The sequence below is a fragment of the Hyla sarda genome, chromosome 2 (assembly GCF_029499605.1).
Source record: "Hyla sarda isolate aHylSar1 chromosome 2, aHylSar1.hap1, whole genome shotgun sequence".
Lineage (NCBI taxonomy): Eukaryota > Metazoa > Chordata > Amphibia > Anura > Hylidae > Hyla > Hyla sarda.
This window is the reverse complement of record NC_079190.1, coordinates 345,784,177-345,802,704: the sequence shown is the minus strand read 5'-3', so window position 1 is coordinate 345,802,704 and position 18,528 is coordinate 345,784,177. Positions and strand designations below refer to the sequence as shown.

General features: G+C 42.2%; 2 protein-coding genes across 2 annotated transcripts in view; one reads left to right on the top strand and one right to left on the bottom strand.

Moving 5' to 3' along the window:
* Positions 1-8,797, top strand: part of ATP1B1 (ATPase Na+/K+ transporting subunit beta 1) — a 15,089-nt gene extending 6,292 nt beyond the window's left edge. Inside the window, exons 3-6 of the mRNA XM_056558202.1 lie at positions 4,818-4,973; positions 5,681-5,865; positions 6,120-6,197; positions 7,421-8,797. Of these exons, the coding sequence (XP_056414177.1) occupies positions 4,818-4,973; positions 5,681-5,865; positions 6,120-6,197; positions 7,421-7,687 (686 nt within the window). The 3' untranslated portion in view covers positions 7,688-8,797. The remainder of the gene's footprint in view (positions 1-4,817; positions 4,974-5,680; positions 5,866-6,119; positions 6,198-7,420) is intronic.
* The window catches only part of NME7 (NME/NM23 family member 7), a 185,791-nt gene continuing 175,717 nt past the window's right edge, over positions 8,455-18,528 (bottom strand). The window contains exon 12 of the mRNA XM_056558201.1: positions 8,455-8,865. Coding sequence (XP_056414176.1) covers positions 8,833-8,865 — 33 coding nt within the window. The 3' untranslated portion in view covers positions 8,455-8,832. The remainder of the gene's footprint in view (positions 8,866-18,528) is intronic.

Genomic DNA, 18,528 nt, shown 5'->3' with positions numbered 1-18,528 from the left:
CAGTAAATAATAGCAAATTCTGATCATCTCTGATGGGATTAGGCAGAGGTATTGGGTTACACAGTCTCTTCTCCGTTATACAGATACTGCTTACAGCATTTAGAGGGATTGTGAAGAAAGAGCTAAATCGGTAAAAACAGAATAGTAGGATGTGTGGCGCAGAAAGACCATCTTCCTCTACGTTATTTCTTGGGAAGCATGCTGAGACTTGTAGTTCTACATCTTAGTCATTGCTAGGTACCTTCCAATATATTAGGGTATATTCAGCTTCAAAGGGGTACTCCACTGGCCATCGTTCGGAAGTAAATGTTCCGAACTCTGTTTTTGCGCTGCAGGGGTCGGCCACGCCCCTCGTTATATTACGGCCACGCCCCCTCAATGCAAGTCTATGGGAGGGGGCGTGACGGACGTCACGCCCCCTCCCATAGACTTGCATTGAGGGGGCTTAACCGTGATGTCAAGAGGGGCGTGCAGCGCAAAAACAGCGTTCGGAACATTTACTTCCGAACGATGGCCAGTGGAGTACCCCTTTAAATCCTGTGAAGTATACTGTACATGTGAATAGACCTTTAGGGTGTATTCACCTGTATAGTGTCCTGTGCATATTTGATGCTCCAGAACTAAATGAATGAACGCAGCTTCAAATATGTGCACGATACTGTACGGGTGAATAGACCCTTAATGTTCCGTATCCTCCCTTGTGTTGTCTTCTGTGTTTATTATTAGGATTTTTCCTTTACCCTACTACATTTACTTAGTCACTCCCCTCCCATGACAGCAGAGGTAACCCGCCATACTCTCACATATACAAATACTTAATAATTCAGCAGCCTGGTAGGATGACATGCGAGCCTCTGCTTGCGGAGTGTGTATTCGTAGTCTAGAAGAGTCCCAGCTGTGACGGGAATAAAGCCACTTTCCTCAGAATTCGGTGTAAGCAATTCCATGTCTTATCTAAAGTGAACACGCTGCACAATGTAAAGGGGAAGTGCCTTTCTGCTTTTCTCTGTACACCATGTGCTTACTGTGCTGACGCATGCGTTACACCGGAGGAGTGATCCCAGCCACTTCCCCTCTAGCTATGACCTTCACTCTCTGGGAGGGTTAATGATTCACTCCTAAGGGTTTCTTTTTTTTTTTTTTTTTTCCTGTGCGTGTTCATATACAATGGAGTTGTAGAAAAGCATCTATGCGCTACAGATGTCATGTACTATATGTACTATTTCCTATTGTTACTTACTAAGCAGACAATACATTAGTTTTAGCTGGGCATCCCATTACAAAAAAGCATTTGGGTCTGTCATGTACTGTACATAATCTGTATGTTTAACCCTTAATCTCTGAAATAAGGAGACACCAAATATAGGTGATATCCCTACAGGAGGTCTCTTGTTATGCGTATAGGAACCATCATCTGACTTGTCTCTAAGGCTTAGCAGAACAAAGAGTGATAGAAGTAGCTGCATGGGGAACAGTGTTTATTGACATAGGTCTCCCATCCATGGACAGATCTATTCATTCATACAAATCTACAATAGGTAGACAGTACCTAGTTCCATGGAAGATGTAGGCGGATATCTGGCTCCCAAGCAGTTAAAATCCAACTTTAATGAAAAAAAAACGGTGTAAAATCATACAGGTGGAAAAAATAGTGGAAAAAAATAAAAATAACAGCACAGACGCGTTTCGACTTGTTAACAAGTCTTAATCATGGTTCATACACCTTTTTTGAGACAGTACCTAGTGCCAGACCTGGGCAGAATATGGTAACCTGTATAGTGCTGGTAGATTTTTGGGGAATTTTTTTGGTACCTGTTTTATGTTCTGTGTCATGTTATCACTGGTGTCCTTACAGCTGGATTTAAAGCCATATTTTTGGGCTATAGCCCAAAAAACTGCTATTTTTATTTTGAACATCTTCCGGGCTTTTTACAGCCCAAAAAAGGGTCCTGCTTATTTTATGGCCATAATTAAATGCATGTTTAAAATAAAGGGCAGGTTTACTGTCAGGAACAACTGAGAATAACAGATGAACTTAAGCTAGTGGATGAAGCCCTAACAGCTGTGATGTCTCCCATACATTGCACACACAGAGAAGAATTATTTTTTTTTTCTCCTATATTTCTAAAGCACTTCATCAGAGGTTGCAGCAGCATGGAGAACATTGTAGAACAGAAGTGTAAACTGTGAATCAAGCACTAGGGTTACATATATCCCTCACTACAAGCTTCAGTCCTATCTGCCTGTGTCACTCTTCAGTCACTCACTAACCTTTTCCCTTTTCATAGACTTCTATGGGCAGATGTATTCTGAACCCACAGTGAGGGATTGTGCCTTTTTTTTTTTGTAAAACGTCTACATTTTTGATCTATTACTTGTTTTTGATCTATTACTTGTGAATTAATTGGTTTAGAAGCAACACTGATTTACCAGTGGGGACAACCCAGCAGCAGGACCGCTACCTCCGCCTATGTGCAAGGAGGAGCACTGCCAGAATCCTGCAAAATGGCCTCCAGCAGGCCACAAATGTGCATGTGTCCACTCAAATGGTCAGAAACAGACTCCATGAGGGTGGTATGAGGGCCCGACGTCCACAGGTGTGGGTTGTGCTTACAGCCCAACAACGTGCAGGACGTTTGGCATTTGCAGAGAACACCAAGATTGGCAAATTTGCCACTGGTGCCCTGTGCTCTTCACAGATGAAAGCAGGTTCTCACTGAGCACGTGACAGACGTGACAGAGTCTGGAGACGCAGTGAAGAATGTTCTGCTGCCTGCAACATCCTCCAGCATTGCTGGTTTGGTGGTGGGTCAGTAATGGTGTGGGGTGGAATTTCATTGGGGGCCTCACACCCCTCCATGTGCTTGCCAGAGGTAGCCTGGCTGTCATTAGGTACCGAGATGAGATCCTCAGACCCCTTGTGAGAACATATGCTGGTGCAGTTGGCCCTGGGTTCCTCCTAATGCAAGACAATGCTAGACCTCATGTGCCTGGAGTGTGTCAGCAGTTCCTGCCAGAGGAAGGCATTGATGCTATGGACTGGCCCTCCCGTTCCCCAGAGCTGAATCCGATTGAGCACATCTGGGACATCATGTCTCGCTTCATTGCACCACAGACTGTCCAGGAGTTGGTGGATGCTTTAGTAGAGGTTTGGGAGGACAACCCTCAGGAGACCATCCGCCACTTGTAGGGAGGTCAAACGGGCACGTGGAGGCCACACACACTACTGAGCCTCATTTTGATTTGTTTTGAGGACATTACATCAGAGTTGGATCAACCTGTAGTGTGGTTTTCCACTTTGATTTTGAGTGTGACTCCATATCCAGACCTCCATGGGTTGATAAATTTGATTTCCATTGATAATTTTTGTGTGATTTTGTTGTCAGCACATTCAACTATGTAAAGACGAAAGTATTTCATACGGTTAGTTCATTTATTCAGATCTAGGATGTGTTATCTTAGTGTTCCCTTAATTTTTTTGAGCAGTGTACAATGTGTAGAACAATTTAAAAAAAGACTGAAACAATGCCAGTAAGACAAGCTGAAATCACTGTAGGAGTTGTTGTATTACAGACTATATTAGCCTTGGAACATGGCACAAAATGCCCAGTGTAGTGCCAACAAGGCGGGTATCCCCCCTTTCTATGTAGAGGTAATGCAGATAATCTTATAAACGTAGCCAGAGATGTAATGTAAAAATGTTTATGCCCAGCTTGTACCCGTTTTAAGTGAAAAATAATGTACAAAAACAAAAATTTATCCCGACTACCAAACCTGACATATCTGTACCTATACCCCATTTTGTATGTACCCTGTGCCGTCCACCATTTTGAGTACTGTGCAAGTGTATGTAGGAATTCAGCAGATCAATCAATAATACACATTAGTATTCAGACTATTCAGCCTTTTTTCTAATAGCTGCAGTTATCTTCTAATGTCTTTCAGGATCTATTATATGATATGAGGTCTACTGGATCCACACGGACATTATATCATATGCAATGTGAGGTTCATTTTTGTGTGGTTTTTATTCATAGGCTGCTTAAAGGAGATTTCCAGTCTATCCTAAGGAAAGGGGATAAGTTTCAGATTGCGGGGGTCTGACCGCTGGGACCCCCTGCGATCTCCCGTACGAAGCCTCAGCAGCCCGCGGGAAGGGGACGTGTCGACCACCGCATGAAGCGGCGGCTGACACGCCAATCTCCGGCTCTGCCATAGCATTGTATTGAGGGGATACCACTTGCGGTGGTCGACACGCGCTCTTTGGCCAGCTAGCCGGGGCCCCGTATGGGAGCTGTTTCAGATTGTGGGGGGTCCTTAGGATAGGGGATAAGTTTTTCAGGACAGGACTACTTCTTTAAGTCATCATAAGACTATTGTTTTGAGCAGGAACGGGAGGGGTTGTTTAGGTATACATATAGTAAGTGGCTGTAATTCAATAAAAGAAGGTTGCAAACATGGTCAAGTGGTAGATCATTGAGAAACTGAGACAGTGGACTCACCAAAAGTGTCCAGCTGGAGGTTGTACGTTTTCTAGTCTGGTGACTCTAGATTTCACATCTTCTATTGACTACTCCCAGAAGGACCACAAAGCACTTATCTCAGCTTGGTGCCACGGACAAGATCTTTACATCTCAGTCCTGTAGAGTCCTTTAGAACGTAGCAACTGTGTGCCACCTAGAGCAGAACCTTGTGTCCGATCAAGTTCTTAAAAGGTGTAACCAACCAAGTGGCCAAGGCGGGTAACCTTATGGCACATGCTGCAGCGTGATCAGGATGAGGATGTCATGCTGAATAGATTCTCTTTTATATTCCAGGACTGACCCAGCTACCAAAAGCTGTGAAAACAGAAATATCCTTTTCAGTTAAGGATCCAGAAACATATAAAGACTATGTGAATGGAATCACTAAGTTTTTAGAAAAGTACAATGATAGCAAGCAAGAAGACCAGATGATTTTTGAAGACTGCAAAGGTGAGTATTGAGACCCCGAACTCTAGTCGAGTATTAGAATCAAGTGTATGATATTAAAGAGATTATCCAGGAAAAACTATTTTTTATATATCAACTGGCTCCAGAAAGTTAAACAGATTTGTAAAGTACTTCTATTAAAAAATCTTAATCCTTTCAGTGCTTATGAGCTTCTGAAGTTAAGGTTGTTCTTTTCTGTCTAAGTGCTCTCTGATGACATGTGTCTCAGGAACCGCCCAGTTTAGAAGCAAATCCCCATAGCAAACCTCTTCTAAACTGGTCGGTTCCCAAGACACGTGTAATCAGAGAGAACTTAGACAGAATAGAACAACCTTAACTTCAGAAGCTCATAAGTACTGAAAGCAATTTACAAATCTGTTTAACTTTCTGGAGCCAGTTGATATATAAAAAAAAGTTTTTTCCTGGATAACCCATTTAAGCATTTGTTCCCTACCTGGAATCTAGATGAACAGTACTAAAGTACTGGACGAATAAGGACGAGACAAAATCATTTAACATTTGCAGTGCTGGAATGACAAGCTGATATATCTGCTATTGGTGGTGGCTGGCAGCCGAACAGCTAATTCTCCTGTTTCCCCTATATAAACATGCATTACTGGCCTGGCCAAGTGTGCGTGTCATTCAGAACAGTGATATTTGGATTGTGAAACTTTTTTTTTCTAAACTAGTTTCCTTCTTTTTTTTTTAAGACAAACCTGGCGATTACATTGACCGTGGGCCAATAAATGGAGCAGATGGCAAAAAGAGATCCTGTATTTTTAAGAGGGACTGGCTTGGAAGTTGCTCTGGTTTACAAGATCCAACTTTTGGCTTTAAAGATGGCAAGCCCTGTATAATTGTGAAGCTGAACAGAGTTCTGGGATTTAAACCAAAGGTATGTTTTATTAAGGTTTAGGACTATATGTAGACCAGTGTTTCCCAACCAGGGTGCCTCCAGCTGTTGCACAACTACTACTCCCAGCATGCCCAGACAGCCTTTGGCTGTCCAGACATGCTGGGAGTTGTAGTTGTGCAACAGCTGGAGGCCCCCTGGTTGAGAAACACTGATGTAGACATTCACATTTAGGCTGTGTGTGTGAACACAGGAGTCGGACAACCAAAAATTTACTGAACATTTTATTGTTGCAGCCTCCACAAAATGGATCATTTCCTGATGCCAATGCTGAATACAACCCAAACATCCTTCCTATCTTCTGTGGAGGAAGGGTAAGATCTGCTGATATATACAATGAACGGCTACTGGAAATTCAAGTATAACAAAACGTCTGCTCAGTTCTCTGTTTAGAAAACCCCAGAGCACGAAAAGTATTCAAACTGTAGCTTCTGTTCTTATCTCTCAACTGCAGAGTAGCACTAAATAGAGCATTGGAGAACATATAAGCAGCTGTTACCCTGATCACATATAAACCGGTGGCCCTAGTGCAGAAAAATAGTAGTGCTAACTGGGCACCTAAATCCAATAGGGTTTAGTTTGAAGCAGATTTATTCTGATTATGGATGTGTGCGCACAGGCCATGTACAGCCCCCCCCAAAAAAATACAGCTGTAAAATTAATAGGTGTTTGACAAAAACAGCTGTTTTATTAAGTTTAAAAGAACTGATTGGGAAAATTACAGTCGTTATTTGCACAACATTGGTTTTGAGGACAAAAAGGATGTTGCATTCTATCGCAATGCCCTATCACTATGGCATGTCACCACTTGATCAGTGGGGCCAGATGTCAGGGACCCCCACCAACCCTATAAAAGAAGCAGCTGCAGTGGTTTGTCTGCAGGTGACAGATAAGATGTCTGATCACGGGGGTCCCACCTGTGTGAGCTCCACGCAGCGCTGGAGGCTCCAAGTCTAAAGCGTTACGACCACGGAGTCGGAGTATAGTGACATCACGACTCCGCCCCCTCAGTGCAAGCCTATGGGAGGGGGCGTGACGGCCGTAGGGGATAAGATGCCTTAGGGCCGGGGTACCCCTTTAAAGTATGAGCAAAAGAGAGATCACATTTGTATGCAGTGCCCATACACTACTACTGGCTTGTGTACTGCTGCAGACAATTTACAGCAGGGTTATTAAAGACAGCCATTAAAATAACATAATAACGGAGGAGCACTAGAAGCTTTATATGTTAGACCACTATGAGGGTACATTTACATATACTTCATACATGAAAATCTGCTGGTAATCTCATAGGGGGAGATTTATCAAAACCTGTCCAGAGGAAAAGTTGCCCAGTTACCCATGGTAACCAATCAGATCGCTTCTTTCATTTTAAACAAAGCCTCTGCAAAATGAAAGAAGCGATCTGATTGGTTGCTATGGGCAACTGGGCAACTTTTCGTTTGCACGAATTTTGATAAATCTTCCCCATAGTGAGTAGTGAAATAAATACAGCATGGTAATTTCATTCAATCTTATGATTCAATTTTATTTACAGAGAGAGGAGGATCAGACTCACATTAATTCGATCCAGTACTTTGGTATGGGCGGATACGTAGGATTCCCCTTGAACTACTATCCATACTACGGAAAGCTGCTACAACCAAACTATCTACAACCCCTCATTGCTTTGCAATTGACAAACATCACCATGGACACAGAAGTTCGTATCGAGTGCAAGGCGTATGGCGAGAACATACATTATAGCGAGAAAGACCGTTTTCAGGGACGCTTTGATATAAAGGTGGTGATAAGGAGTAGCTGATCGCGGGCGCCGCCTGTGTAATACCATAATCTAAAATTCAAAAGAAAAAAAACTTTTAGTCTTGAACAAACTGTCATGTATGGGACCTTCACTAAATATATATGCTTTACACTAGCTTTCTGCATTTACTAGGGTTAGAATGTAAAATCAAGGTGTAGCAATAGCAACAAGTATTTATTTTACTGTAAATGAGAGAAACTAATAAATGACTTGAACCTTGGGAGATGCCCGTCATGCTGTAAATTATGATTCCAGAATCAAAATGTAGTGAGCAATGTTTTTGGCCCCAGAATGTTGCTGCATAGTGTATTTTATTTTTTTAGTGTATTGTACAGTAGCAGATGTGAAGAATCTACACTTTCCGCCAAGCTATGTGTGTTTCTTTTTTTTTTCCTTCATTTTTTTGTGAGCAAGCTTTTAGTCCAAGGTGTAAATACTCTCTATCGGGAATAAAACTGGCATGGTAGTGAGACGGCCAACCAATAAGAATATTTCATAGCACTCCATAAAGCCTTTTTTTTTTTTTTTACGTGGCATTGATTTTGTTTTATTCGTAAAAAGGGGAACAGGGCTTTCTCCATTTTTTTTTCCCTTTGTGTTTCTTTCGCTTCACTTTACGCAACAGGTGATGGGTTGTGCTGTGCTTTGTATTTAATGCTTTTATATGAAGCCCTCCCCCTTATTTCTTATGTATGTTATGAAGGTGTGTTGAGGCCTGGGTCTGACTGTCACTTTTTGCCAGGAATAGGGTTAATTGTTTTGCGTTATATATATATATATATTATTTTTTTTTTTTTCAGGAAGCATCGCAGTTTGGTGCTGTGTCTTTACAAATGTTTTAACCATTTTCATGGTGGAAGAATTTTATATTTATGCAGTTGTAAAATTTTATTTTTCTTCAAGAAAAAGTAATGTATGAAATAAACCAAAGTCACGTGTTGAAAAATAAATCTTTATTTTAAAACAAGTTTTAAAAACATGCAATGCAGTATCCCATAGGATGTATTATTACATGTCTACTGTGCGCACATTGTTCAACCATCTGTAATATTTGCAAGGAGTACAGTGCTCTTTCAGTCGAAACATCAGACAATAAAATGAATAAGCCAATTCCTCTGTGTGTGTGTCTTCCTTCAGGTGGCGCTTCAGCTGTCTAGTATCTTGAAGAAATATTGTACCTAGGAGAGATAACATTGAGCATTAGTTGCGAGTGTAATACTAGTAGTTGTCGTACTGCTGCTGGATCTCCCAGTAATGGTATCACAACAACACTTGTTGTTGTGGGTGAAACGTTTACAAAGCATCCATTAACATCTTATGCCCTATCCAAAGGAAACCTGTAAACTCTGCCCCATGCCGGATGACGGGCAACTACTGCTGTCACGCCCCCTCCATTTATGTCTATGGAGCTGATGGCTGTGTACTAGCCATCAGCGCCCCTCCATAGACATGAATGGAGGGGGCAAAGCGTGGCGTCACGAACACTGAAGCCCCAAGCTTTCAGTACTGGCCCAGAGATCGCAGGGAGGTCCAGCCGCTTATACCCTATTCTTTGAATAGGGGATAAGATGCTTAGGGGCAGAGTAGCCCTTTAAATTCAATATAGTTAACAGTGCACTCCATAATGGCTACTCTTTCCGTGATCAATCTGGTGCTCTGTCTCGGTGTTTCCCAACCTGTGCGCCTCCAGCTGATGCAAAACTACAACTCCCAGTATTCCCGGACAGCCTTTGGCTGTCCGGGCATGCTGGGAGTTGTAGTTTTGCAAGAGTTGGATGCACACTGGTTGGGAAACACTGCACTAAATATCTTTTAATATTTCTTGTCTCTCAAAAAAAGGTAAAACTCTATTTCAGGTTTTACGGCTTAGCCCTGGTCACACAAGCTGTATGTTTTCAGTTAAATTTACAATATGGGCAGCTTTTGGGTAAAATCCTAAGGAATTATGAATAGGCAATGGATTATTATTTCACGTTTTTTTTCCAGAGCATGCAAATGCAGAATAAAAATAAATAAATAAATTAAAAAAAACTCCATCCACCTGTATTGGCAGATGATTCTGCATAGGTGCTAAACTCAGTATCAGCAACTTCTAACATTGATATTTTAGATAAAGCATATAAGCAACGTAACTTAAAGGGGTAATCCGGTGGAAAACTTTTTTTTTTTTAATAAACTGGTGCCAGAAAGTTAAACAGATTTGTAAATTACCTATTAAAAAATCTTAATCCTTCCAGTACTTATTAGCTGCTGAATACTAAAGAGGAAATTCTTTTCTTTTCGGAACACAGTGCTCTATGCTGACATCACAAGCACAGTGCTCTCTGCTGACATCTCTGTCCATTTTAAGAACTGTCCAGAGCAGGATAGGTTTGCTATGGGGATTTTCTCCTACTTTGGACAGTTCTTAAAATGTACAGAGATGTCAGCAGAAAGCACTGTGCTCGTGATGTCAGCAGAGAGCTCTGTGTTCCAAAAAGAAAATAATTTCTTCTGTAGTATTCAGCAGCTAATAAGTACTGGAAGGATTCATATTTTTTTTTTAAATAAATAATTTACAAATCTGTTTAACTTTCTGGCACCAGATGATTAAAAAGGGGCTTGTCTGGCCTAGAGAATTCCATCTATACACCCTATTCAGTCATAAGGATAACTCTTGGTTAACCTTGTAATAGTAGTGCTCTGTAGAGTTGCGATATGCTCCTCTCCCCCACCTATTAGCTCTTCTCAAATAGACGTAGAGTTGTAAAGAGACCAAAACCATATGGGAAAGGGGTATTCCAGACAGTAAAATGTAATTATATTTTGTCCCCTCATGGTCAGACCAATTGTATTGTAATATACACTTATTACCTGTACTGGGCCGTTTGTCCTGTTAGAATATGCTGTGACATAAGGCATAAGTGAAGGAAAACCTGTCCACTTTGTCTCCTCTCTCACCCCTCCTAACAGACAGAGATCACGCTTTGCACTGGCTTTCAGGGTCCTCTGCTACAGCCCCTTTCCCCTTTCTGGTGGCATCCAACAAACTACACCCCTTTGTAACATCGTCCAAGAAAGACACCCCTTTTCTATCATAGCTCATCAAGCCATACCTTTTTCTGACATCATACCATCAAGCCACGCCCCCTAATGTTCTCGGCAGTGAGGACTGCTAAGAAAAGCAGTTTTAACAGGATGTGCAGGAGGAAGAATGAGAGAGAAAATTTAGTGGGCGGGGAGGATGGTGCACTCAGAGTTCGGTAATTACATCCCACGCCATGTGGTGGACTTCCCCCGGATATTCCCTTTTTTCTAATTATATTTTCTTAAATCCACTTCTGCTAGTTCTAGCTTCAGAAACTGCATCAAAACGGCAAGTGGTAAAGCAGTCTAAGAGCTTCTTCAGATACTATCCTTGACACTCAGGACCCATTCACATGGCGGAATGTCCGTGCAAAATCCAGCTTAAAAATTCTGCTTGGAAATTCCATTGCAGCATTTGGCAGAATTTCCGCCATGGGAACAACTGCCAATGGATTGTCCAGTTGTAATTTATTTTGGGCGGAATATGTGGACTTGTGCACAAAGCTTAACAGGGTTATTATTATTTTTTTTTTTTACAAACCGCTCCCTGTCTGTCTCCAGGTTTGGTGTGGACCTGCAGCCCAGATCCGTTGAAGGGAATGGAGCCAAGTTGTAATACCACACCCAACCTGGAGACAGAGAGGGAGCTGTTCTTGAAATAAATTAGCTCTGTTTTTCAATTCCTGGATAACCCCTTTAAGTCTATTTAACACACGGGAGTCTTTCTGGCATCTGAATACAGTGACATGGCAGGAACCATGTGGATACCTCATTGGTGTTTGAGGGGGAGGGACCACCCACAAGATCTCTTTAGTGTGTACATCACTGGTTTGTCTTTACTTTTTTTTAGTTTTCATCCTTTAACAGTTTTATGCTTCTCTCTTGTAGATGCTGTGCATTACTAAACTGTCTATAGCCCAACTGTAAATTAAAGCTGAAGGCCTACCGTACATTGGATATAGCTTTTTGCACTATAGTTGACCATAGGGCGGTACTTTTTCTGAAAACTTTACATAAAATTTGTATCTTCAATAAGAATGATTATAAACTATTACTTCAAATGATGTAGGATTCTTTTTCAATTTTTTTCTGTTTTAATTGAATGTACCTACTGAACGTTCAACGCCAGTCTCTTCCAATGGACAGTGGCACTTTTGATATGTTGAAGACACATGTTAAAAGTTTTGATGGGTCTGGGTGCTCACTCAGGCCTTGACTGATCAAAACTTTTTACATGTCTATAGGAAATTATCAAAAAAAAATGTAAATTTTTTTTTAAAGCGACCGATACACTTCAAAAAAAATTTGTGCATTTGGTCCATCTTAGTCAGAAAATAGTGTTAACCACTAAGCTTCCATGCTGCCTGTGCTTTTTTTTTAAATAAACTATCTTATACAGGGTGGGCCATTTATATGGATGCACCTTAATAAAATGGGAATGGTTGGTGATATTAACTTCCTGTTTGTGGCACATTAGTATATGTGAGGGGGGAAACTTTTCAAGATGGGTGGTGACCATGGCGGCCATTTTAAAGTTGGACATTTTGAATCCAACTTTTGTTTTTTCAATAGGAAGAGGGTCATGTGACACATCAAACTTATTGGGAATTTCACAAGAAAAACAATGATGTGCTTGGTTTTAATGTAACTTTATTCTTTCATGAGTTATTTACAAGTTTCTGACCACTTATAAAATGTGTTCAATGTGCTGCCCATTGTGTTGGATTGTCAATGCAACCCTCTTCTCCCACTCTTCACACACTGATAGAAACACCGCAGGAGAAATGCTAGCACAGGCTTCCAGTATCCGTAGTTTCAGGTGCTGCACATCTCGTATCTTCACAGCATAGACAATTGCCTTCAGATGACCCCAAAGATAAAAGTCTAAGGGGGTCAGATCAGGAGACCTTGGGGGCCATTCAACTGGCCCACAACGACCAATCCACTTTCCGGGTAACTGTTCATCTAGGAATGCTCGGACCTGACACCCATAATGTGGTGGTGCACCATCTTGCTGGCCTTGAGGTTTCCATTGATGAAGAATGGCCCCACTATCTTTGTACCCCATGTACCACACCGTACCATCAATTTTTGTGTTCCAACAGTCTTGGAGGGATCTATCCAATGTGGGTTAGTGTCAGACCAATAGCGGTGGTTTTGTTTGTTAACTTCACCATTCACATAAAAGTTTGCCTCATCAATGAACAAAATCTTCTGCGTAAACTGAGGGTCCTGTTGCAATTTTTGTTTTGCCCATTCTGCAGCACCTGAAACTACGGATACTGGAAGCCTGTGCTAGCATTTCTCCTGCGGTGTTGCTATCAGTGTGTGAAAATTTTCCCCCCTCACATATACTAATGTGCCACAAACAGGAAGTTAATATCACTAACCATTCCCATTTTATTAAGGTGTATCCATATAAATGGCCCACCCTGTAGATCGCTAATAATAAAGGAAGTAGGTGGGAGTGCATACAAATCTCCTGTGTATGTATTATTCACCCTTTTAGAGGATATTTATAGCATATAGCAAGTTGCTATGCTAATCACCATCAGACCTCCCCCAGTTTATGCTGTTCTCAACTACAATAACTGCAGTTTTAGAACCAAAGCTTTCACAATACAATATGAGCATTAGTCACACTGTAGGGGCTTTACTACTATTATGCTCAACAGGATGCCCAATGCTTATTCAATAAATGCAATGGGAAGTAATGGGTTATGCCTTAAATAGGTCCTTAAAACTGGATAGTTTTTAACCATGTAAATACAAACTACATAAAAGCATAGTTAATAACAACCTTTAGATGAAAGAGAAAATCTGACACAATAACAGTCCAAGGGTACAGTATCCTTCAGCAAAGGAAACCCAAAGGCATTAGGTAATTTTAGAAGAGAGAACCCCAATGGAGTACTGCTAGCCTCTAGGGCAGGAACCTTATGGTGTTTCATCTAGTCCATGCAATGTTACATTGAATCAGTTTTAAAGCTTAATGTCATATCACAGTCTAGTCAGTCAATTACCATACAAGTGAAAACCTATAGGCTGTGTTCACACATTCATGTTTTTTGTTGTGTTTACATAAATAGAACCTACCTTTCGCAACGTAATCAACACCGCCAGGCTTAAAGGGGTTGTCTGGTAAAAAGTAGTGTGCAGTTTACTTCCACACATTGTGGCCGTTCTAGGCCTAGTTCAGGGAGCAGCCACTATGTATTGCATGTATGGCTTTTTTTTTTACTTTGGATGTATATTGGGCAAATTATAACCCAAAATACATGCCAAAAAATGTCCCAATTGTTACACTGATGTGTGTTTGAAGAAAAGTCCCACTGAAGTTGACCTTTGTCTACACTAATTTGTCAAGTGGATGCCCAAATATTATGCAGTAAGTTCTTTTGATTTTATCAATAAATTACCACATCTTCTACAGATTGCATCACATCTCCAAACACCAGGGCCATGCTGTATATTGTATATAGATATAAGTTGTATAAAATAATGTTCCAAAAACTGAACTTTGGGTTAAAGGGGTATTTCGGCTTTATACATTTTATCCCCTATCTAAACGACAGGGGATAAGATGTATGATTGCAGGGGTCCCGCCGCTGGGACCCCGCAACCTTCTATGCAACCACCGACATTCTGTGCAGGGCGCTGCCTCAGAGACATGACACCACTGCCACGCCCCCTCGTGACGTCACAAGGGTGTGTGGCCGTGACGTCATGTCTCGGAGGCAGCGCCAAGCACAGAATGCCGGGGCTTCTCCAAGATCGCGGGGGTCCTTTGGATAGGGGATACGATGTATAAAGCCAGAATACCTCTTTAAGCCACATAACAGTGGCTTATTTCAAATATGAGTCATTGACAATAGCTCTCTGGATATTGGATCATCTGAGTCTGTTATTGAGGTCCTATCCTTTGGATAACTATTATTTATGGTTAATGGGGTGAGATTTTAGGGACCTGCAACTCGTAAATTGAATAGGCCAACAATGTTACACACCCTGTTCCAAATTATTATGCAAATTCTATTTAAGTGTCAGAAAGAATAAATATTTTGTTTTTCCTCTTAACTCATGGATGGCATTGTGTCCCGGCTCTTTTGATCACTGAAAACATTCTCGGACACCTGTAATAACTAGATTGCCAGGTGAGCCCAATTTAAGGAAAAACTACTAAAGGTGGTTGTTCCATAATATTAAGCGGACACCATTTTCAAGCAATATGGGAAAGAAAAAAGGATCTCTCTGCTGCCGAAAAAAGTTAAATAGTTCAATGCCTTGGACAAGGTATGAAAACATTAGATAGTTCTCGAAAACTTAAGCGGGATCATCGCACTATTAAGAGATTTGTGGCTGATTCAGAGCACAGATGGGTTCGTGCAGATAAAGGCACATTGAGGAAGATTTCAACCAGATCCATGCATCGGATCAAGAGAGCAGCTGCTAAAATACCATTACATAGCAGCAAACAGATATTTGAAGCTGCTGGTGCCCCTGGAGTCCCAGTGACATCAAGGTGTAGAGTCCTCCAGAGTCTTGAAACTGTGCATAAGCCTTCTATTCGGCCACCACTAACCAATGCTCAAAAGCAGAAATCACTGCATTGGGCAGCAAAATACATGAAGACAAATTTTCAAACAGTCCTGTTCACTGATGAGTGCCGTGCAACCCTGGATGATCCAGAAGGATAGAGTAGTGGATGGTTGGCGGACGGCCAACTGCCCCCCCCCCCCCCCAGAATAATTTACCCCCTCACATTCAGGACATCCATGTGTCCCGAAAGATGATCTTTTTGGGACACAAGTATGTCCCGGTTACCCTTCTGCGGCCCGCATTAACTTTAAAAACGCATTGCCGCTGGAAGGTAGCGCACGCAGGGATGTTCCAGACGTCCCGTGCATGCCCCCATAGGAGCAGAGCGGAGTAGCGAGGACACGCGCATGGTAAGTTACCAGCGGCACATAATCTTCAGTGCTCCAACCACACTAATGTGGGGGAACTATACTGCCAACTTAATGTGGGGGAACTATAACCTACTGTGGGGGAACTACAACCTAATGTGGGGGAACTATACTGCCAACGTAATGTGGGGGAACTGCAACCTAATGTGTTGGAACTATACTGCCAACTAAATTTGGGGGAACTACAACTTAATGTGGGGGAATTATACTGCCGACCTAATGTGGGGGATCTATACTGCCAACCTAATGTGGGGGATCTATACTGCCAACCTAATGTGGGGGATCTATACTGCCAACCTAATGTGGGGGAACTATACTGCCAACCTAATGTGGGGGAACTATACTGCCAACATAATGTGGGGGAACTATAACCTACTGTGGGGGAACTATACTGCCAACATAATGTGGGGGATCTATACTGCCAACCTAATGTGGGGGAACTATACTGCCAACCTAATGTGGGGGAACTATACTGCCAACCTAATGTGGGGGAACTATAATCTAATGTGGGGGAACTATACTGCCAACATAATGTGGGGGAACTATAACCTACTGTGGGGGAACTATACTGTCAACCTAATGTGGGGGAACTATACTGCCAACTAAATGTGGGGGAACTACAACCTAATGTGGGGGAACTATACTGCCAACATAATGTGGGTGAACTACAACCTAATGTGGGGGAGCTAGACTGCCAACTAAATGTGGGGGATTTACAAGCTAATGTGGGGGAACTATACTGCCAACCTAATGTGGGGGAACTATACTGCCAACCTAATGTGGGGGAACTATACTGCCAACTAAATGTGGGGGAACTGCAACCTAATGTGGGGGAACTATACTGCCAACCTAATGTGGGGGAACTACAACCTAATGTGGGGAAACTATACTACCAACTAAATGTGGGGGAACTTCAACCTAATGTGGGGGAACTATACTGCCAACCTAATGTGGGGGAACTATACTGCCAACCTAATGTGGGGGAACTACAACCTAATGTGGGGGAATTATACTGCCAACCTAATGTAGGGGAACTATACTGCCAACCTAATGTGGGGGAACTACAACCTAATGTGGGGGAATTATACTGCCAACCTAATGTAGGGGAACTATACTGCCAACCTAATGTGGGGGGAACTATACTGCCAACTAAATGTGGGAGAACTACAAGCTAATGTGGGGGAACTATACTGCCAAACTAATGTGGGGGAACTATACTGCCAACCTATTGTGGGGGAACTATACTGCCAACCTAATGTGGGGGAACTACAACCTAATGTGGGGGAACTATACTGCCAACCTAATGTGGGGCAACTACAACCTAATGTGGGGGAACTATACTGCCAACTAAATATGGGGGAACTACAACCTAATGTGGGGGAACTATACTGCTAACCTAATGTTGGAGAACTACAATCTAATGTGGGGGGGGGGGGGGGAACAATACTGCCAGCCTAATGTGGGGGAACTACAACCTATTGAGGGGGGAACTATACTGCCAACTAAATGTGGGGGGAACTATACTACCAACCTAATATGGGAGAACTATACTGCCAACCTAATGTGGGGGAAGTATACTGCCAACCTAATGTGGGGGAACTATACTGCCAACCTAATGTAGGGGAACTATACTGCCAACCTAATGTAGGGGAACTATACTGCCAACCTAATGTGGGGGAACTACAACCTAATGTGGGGGAACTATACTGCCAACCTAATGTTGGAGAACTACAACCTAATGTGGGGGGAACAAAACTGCCAGCCTAATGTGGGGGAACTACAACCTAATGTGGGGGGAACTATACTGCCAACTAAATGTGGGGGGAACTATACTGCCAACTAAATGTGGGGGGAACTATACTGCCAACCTAATATGGTAGAACTATACTGCCAACCTAATGTGGGGGAACTATACTACCAACCTAATGTGGGGGAACTATACTGCCAACCTAATGTGGGGGAACTATACTGCCAACCTAATGTGGGGGAACTACAACCTAATGTGGGGGAACTATACTGCCAACTAAATGAGGGGGAACTAAAACCTAATGTGGGGGAACTATACTGACAACCTACTGTGGGGGGGGGACTATAATGCCAACCTAATGTGGGGGAACGCAAATTTGTCTGGGGCGCATGGAACTCCATCACACCACCCTCACCACCTTAGGATCAGGCGCGATGGTGGTGATGCCCTCAGCCACAAAGAGCAGTGGCTGCTTGTAGTGGTGATGGGTAGCAGGCATGCCGTGTTATACCACGCACTGGTTCAGAACCTCAATATTACAACACCATTTTGTAAGTTGGGGGGCATCTGTTTCTACACAGTACACCTTTTGGTAAAAACTACACACTATCTCTAATTTGTAGGTCCATACGGTTACAACAATACCCAATTTATTATATAATTTTTTTTAATATAGTTTTTGTATGAGGGTCATTTTTGCTCTGTGATTTGTAGTTTTTATCGGTACCATTTTTGTTTTGATGTGACTTTTCAATTGCTTTTTAGATATTTTTTATGGTATTTGAAGTGACCAAAAATGTGCAAATCTGGTTAGTGCACTATTACGACTTTTGGGGCCCCACTTTTGATTTTGCCCAGGGCCATGCTAAGCCTAAAACCGTCCCTGTATAGGGCAGGCTTGTAAGCATGACCTCTGTGATCTGTGTAGAGGTCATTCTATAAGGGAGGGGAGGCTGAGCTCCTATAGTTCTTTCTCTCTGGGGTCACCTTTTAATGTAATGCTGTACAAATGACTTCCCATCAGTCCCCTCCTTAACATCCTTAACATGGAGATATATCAA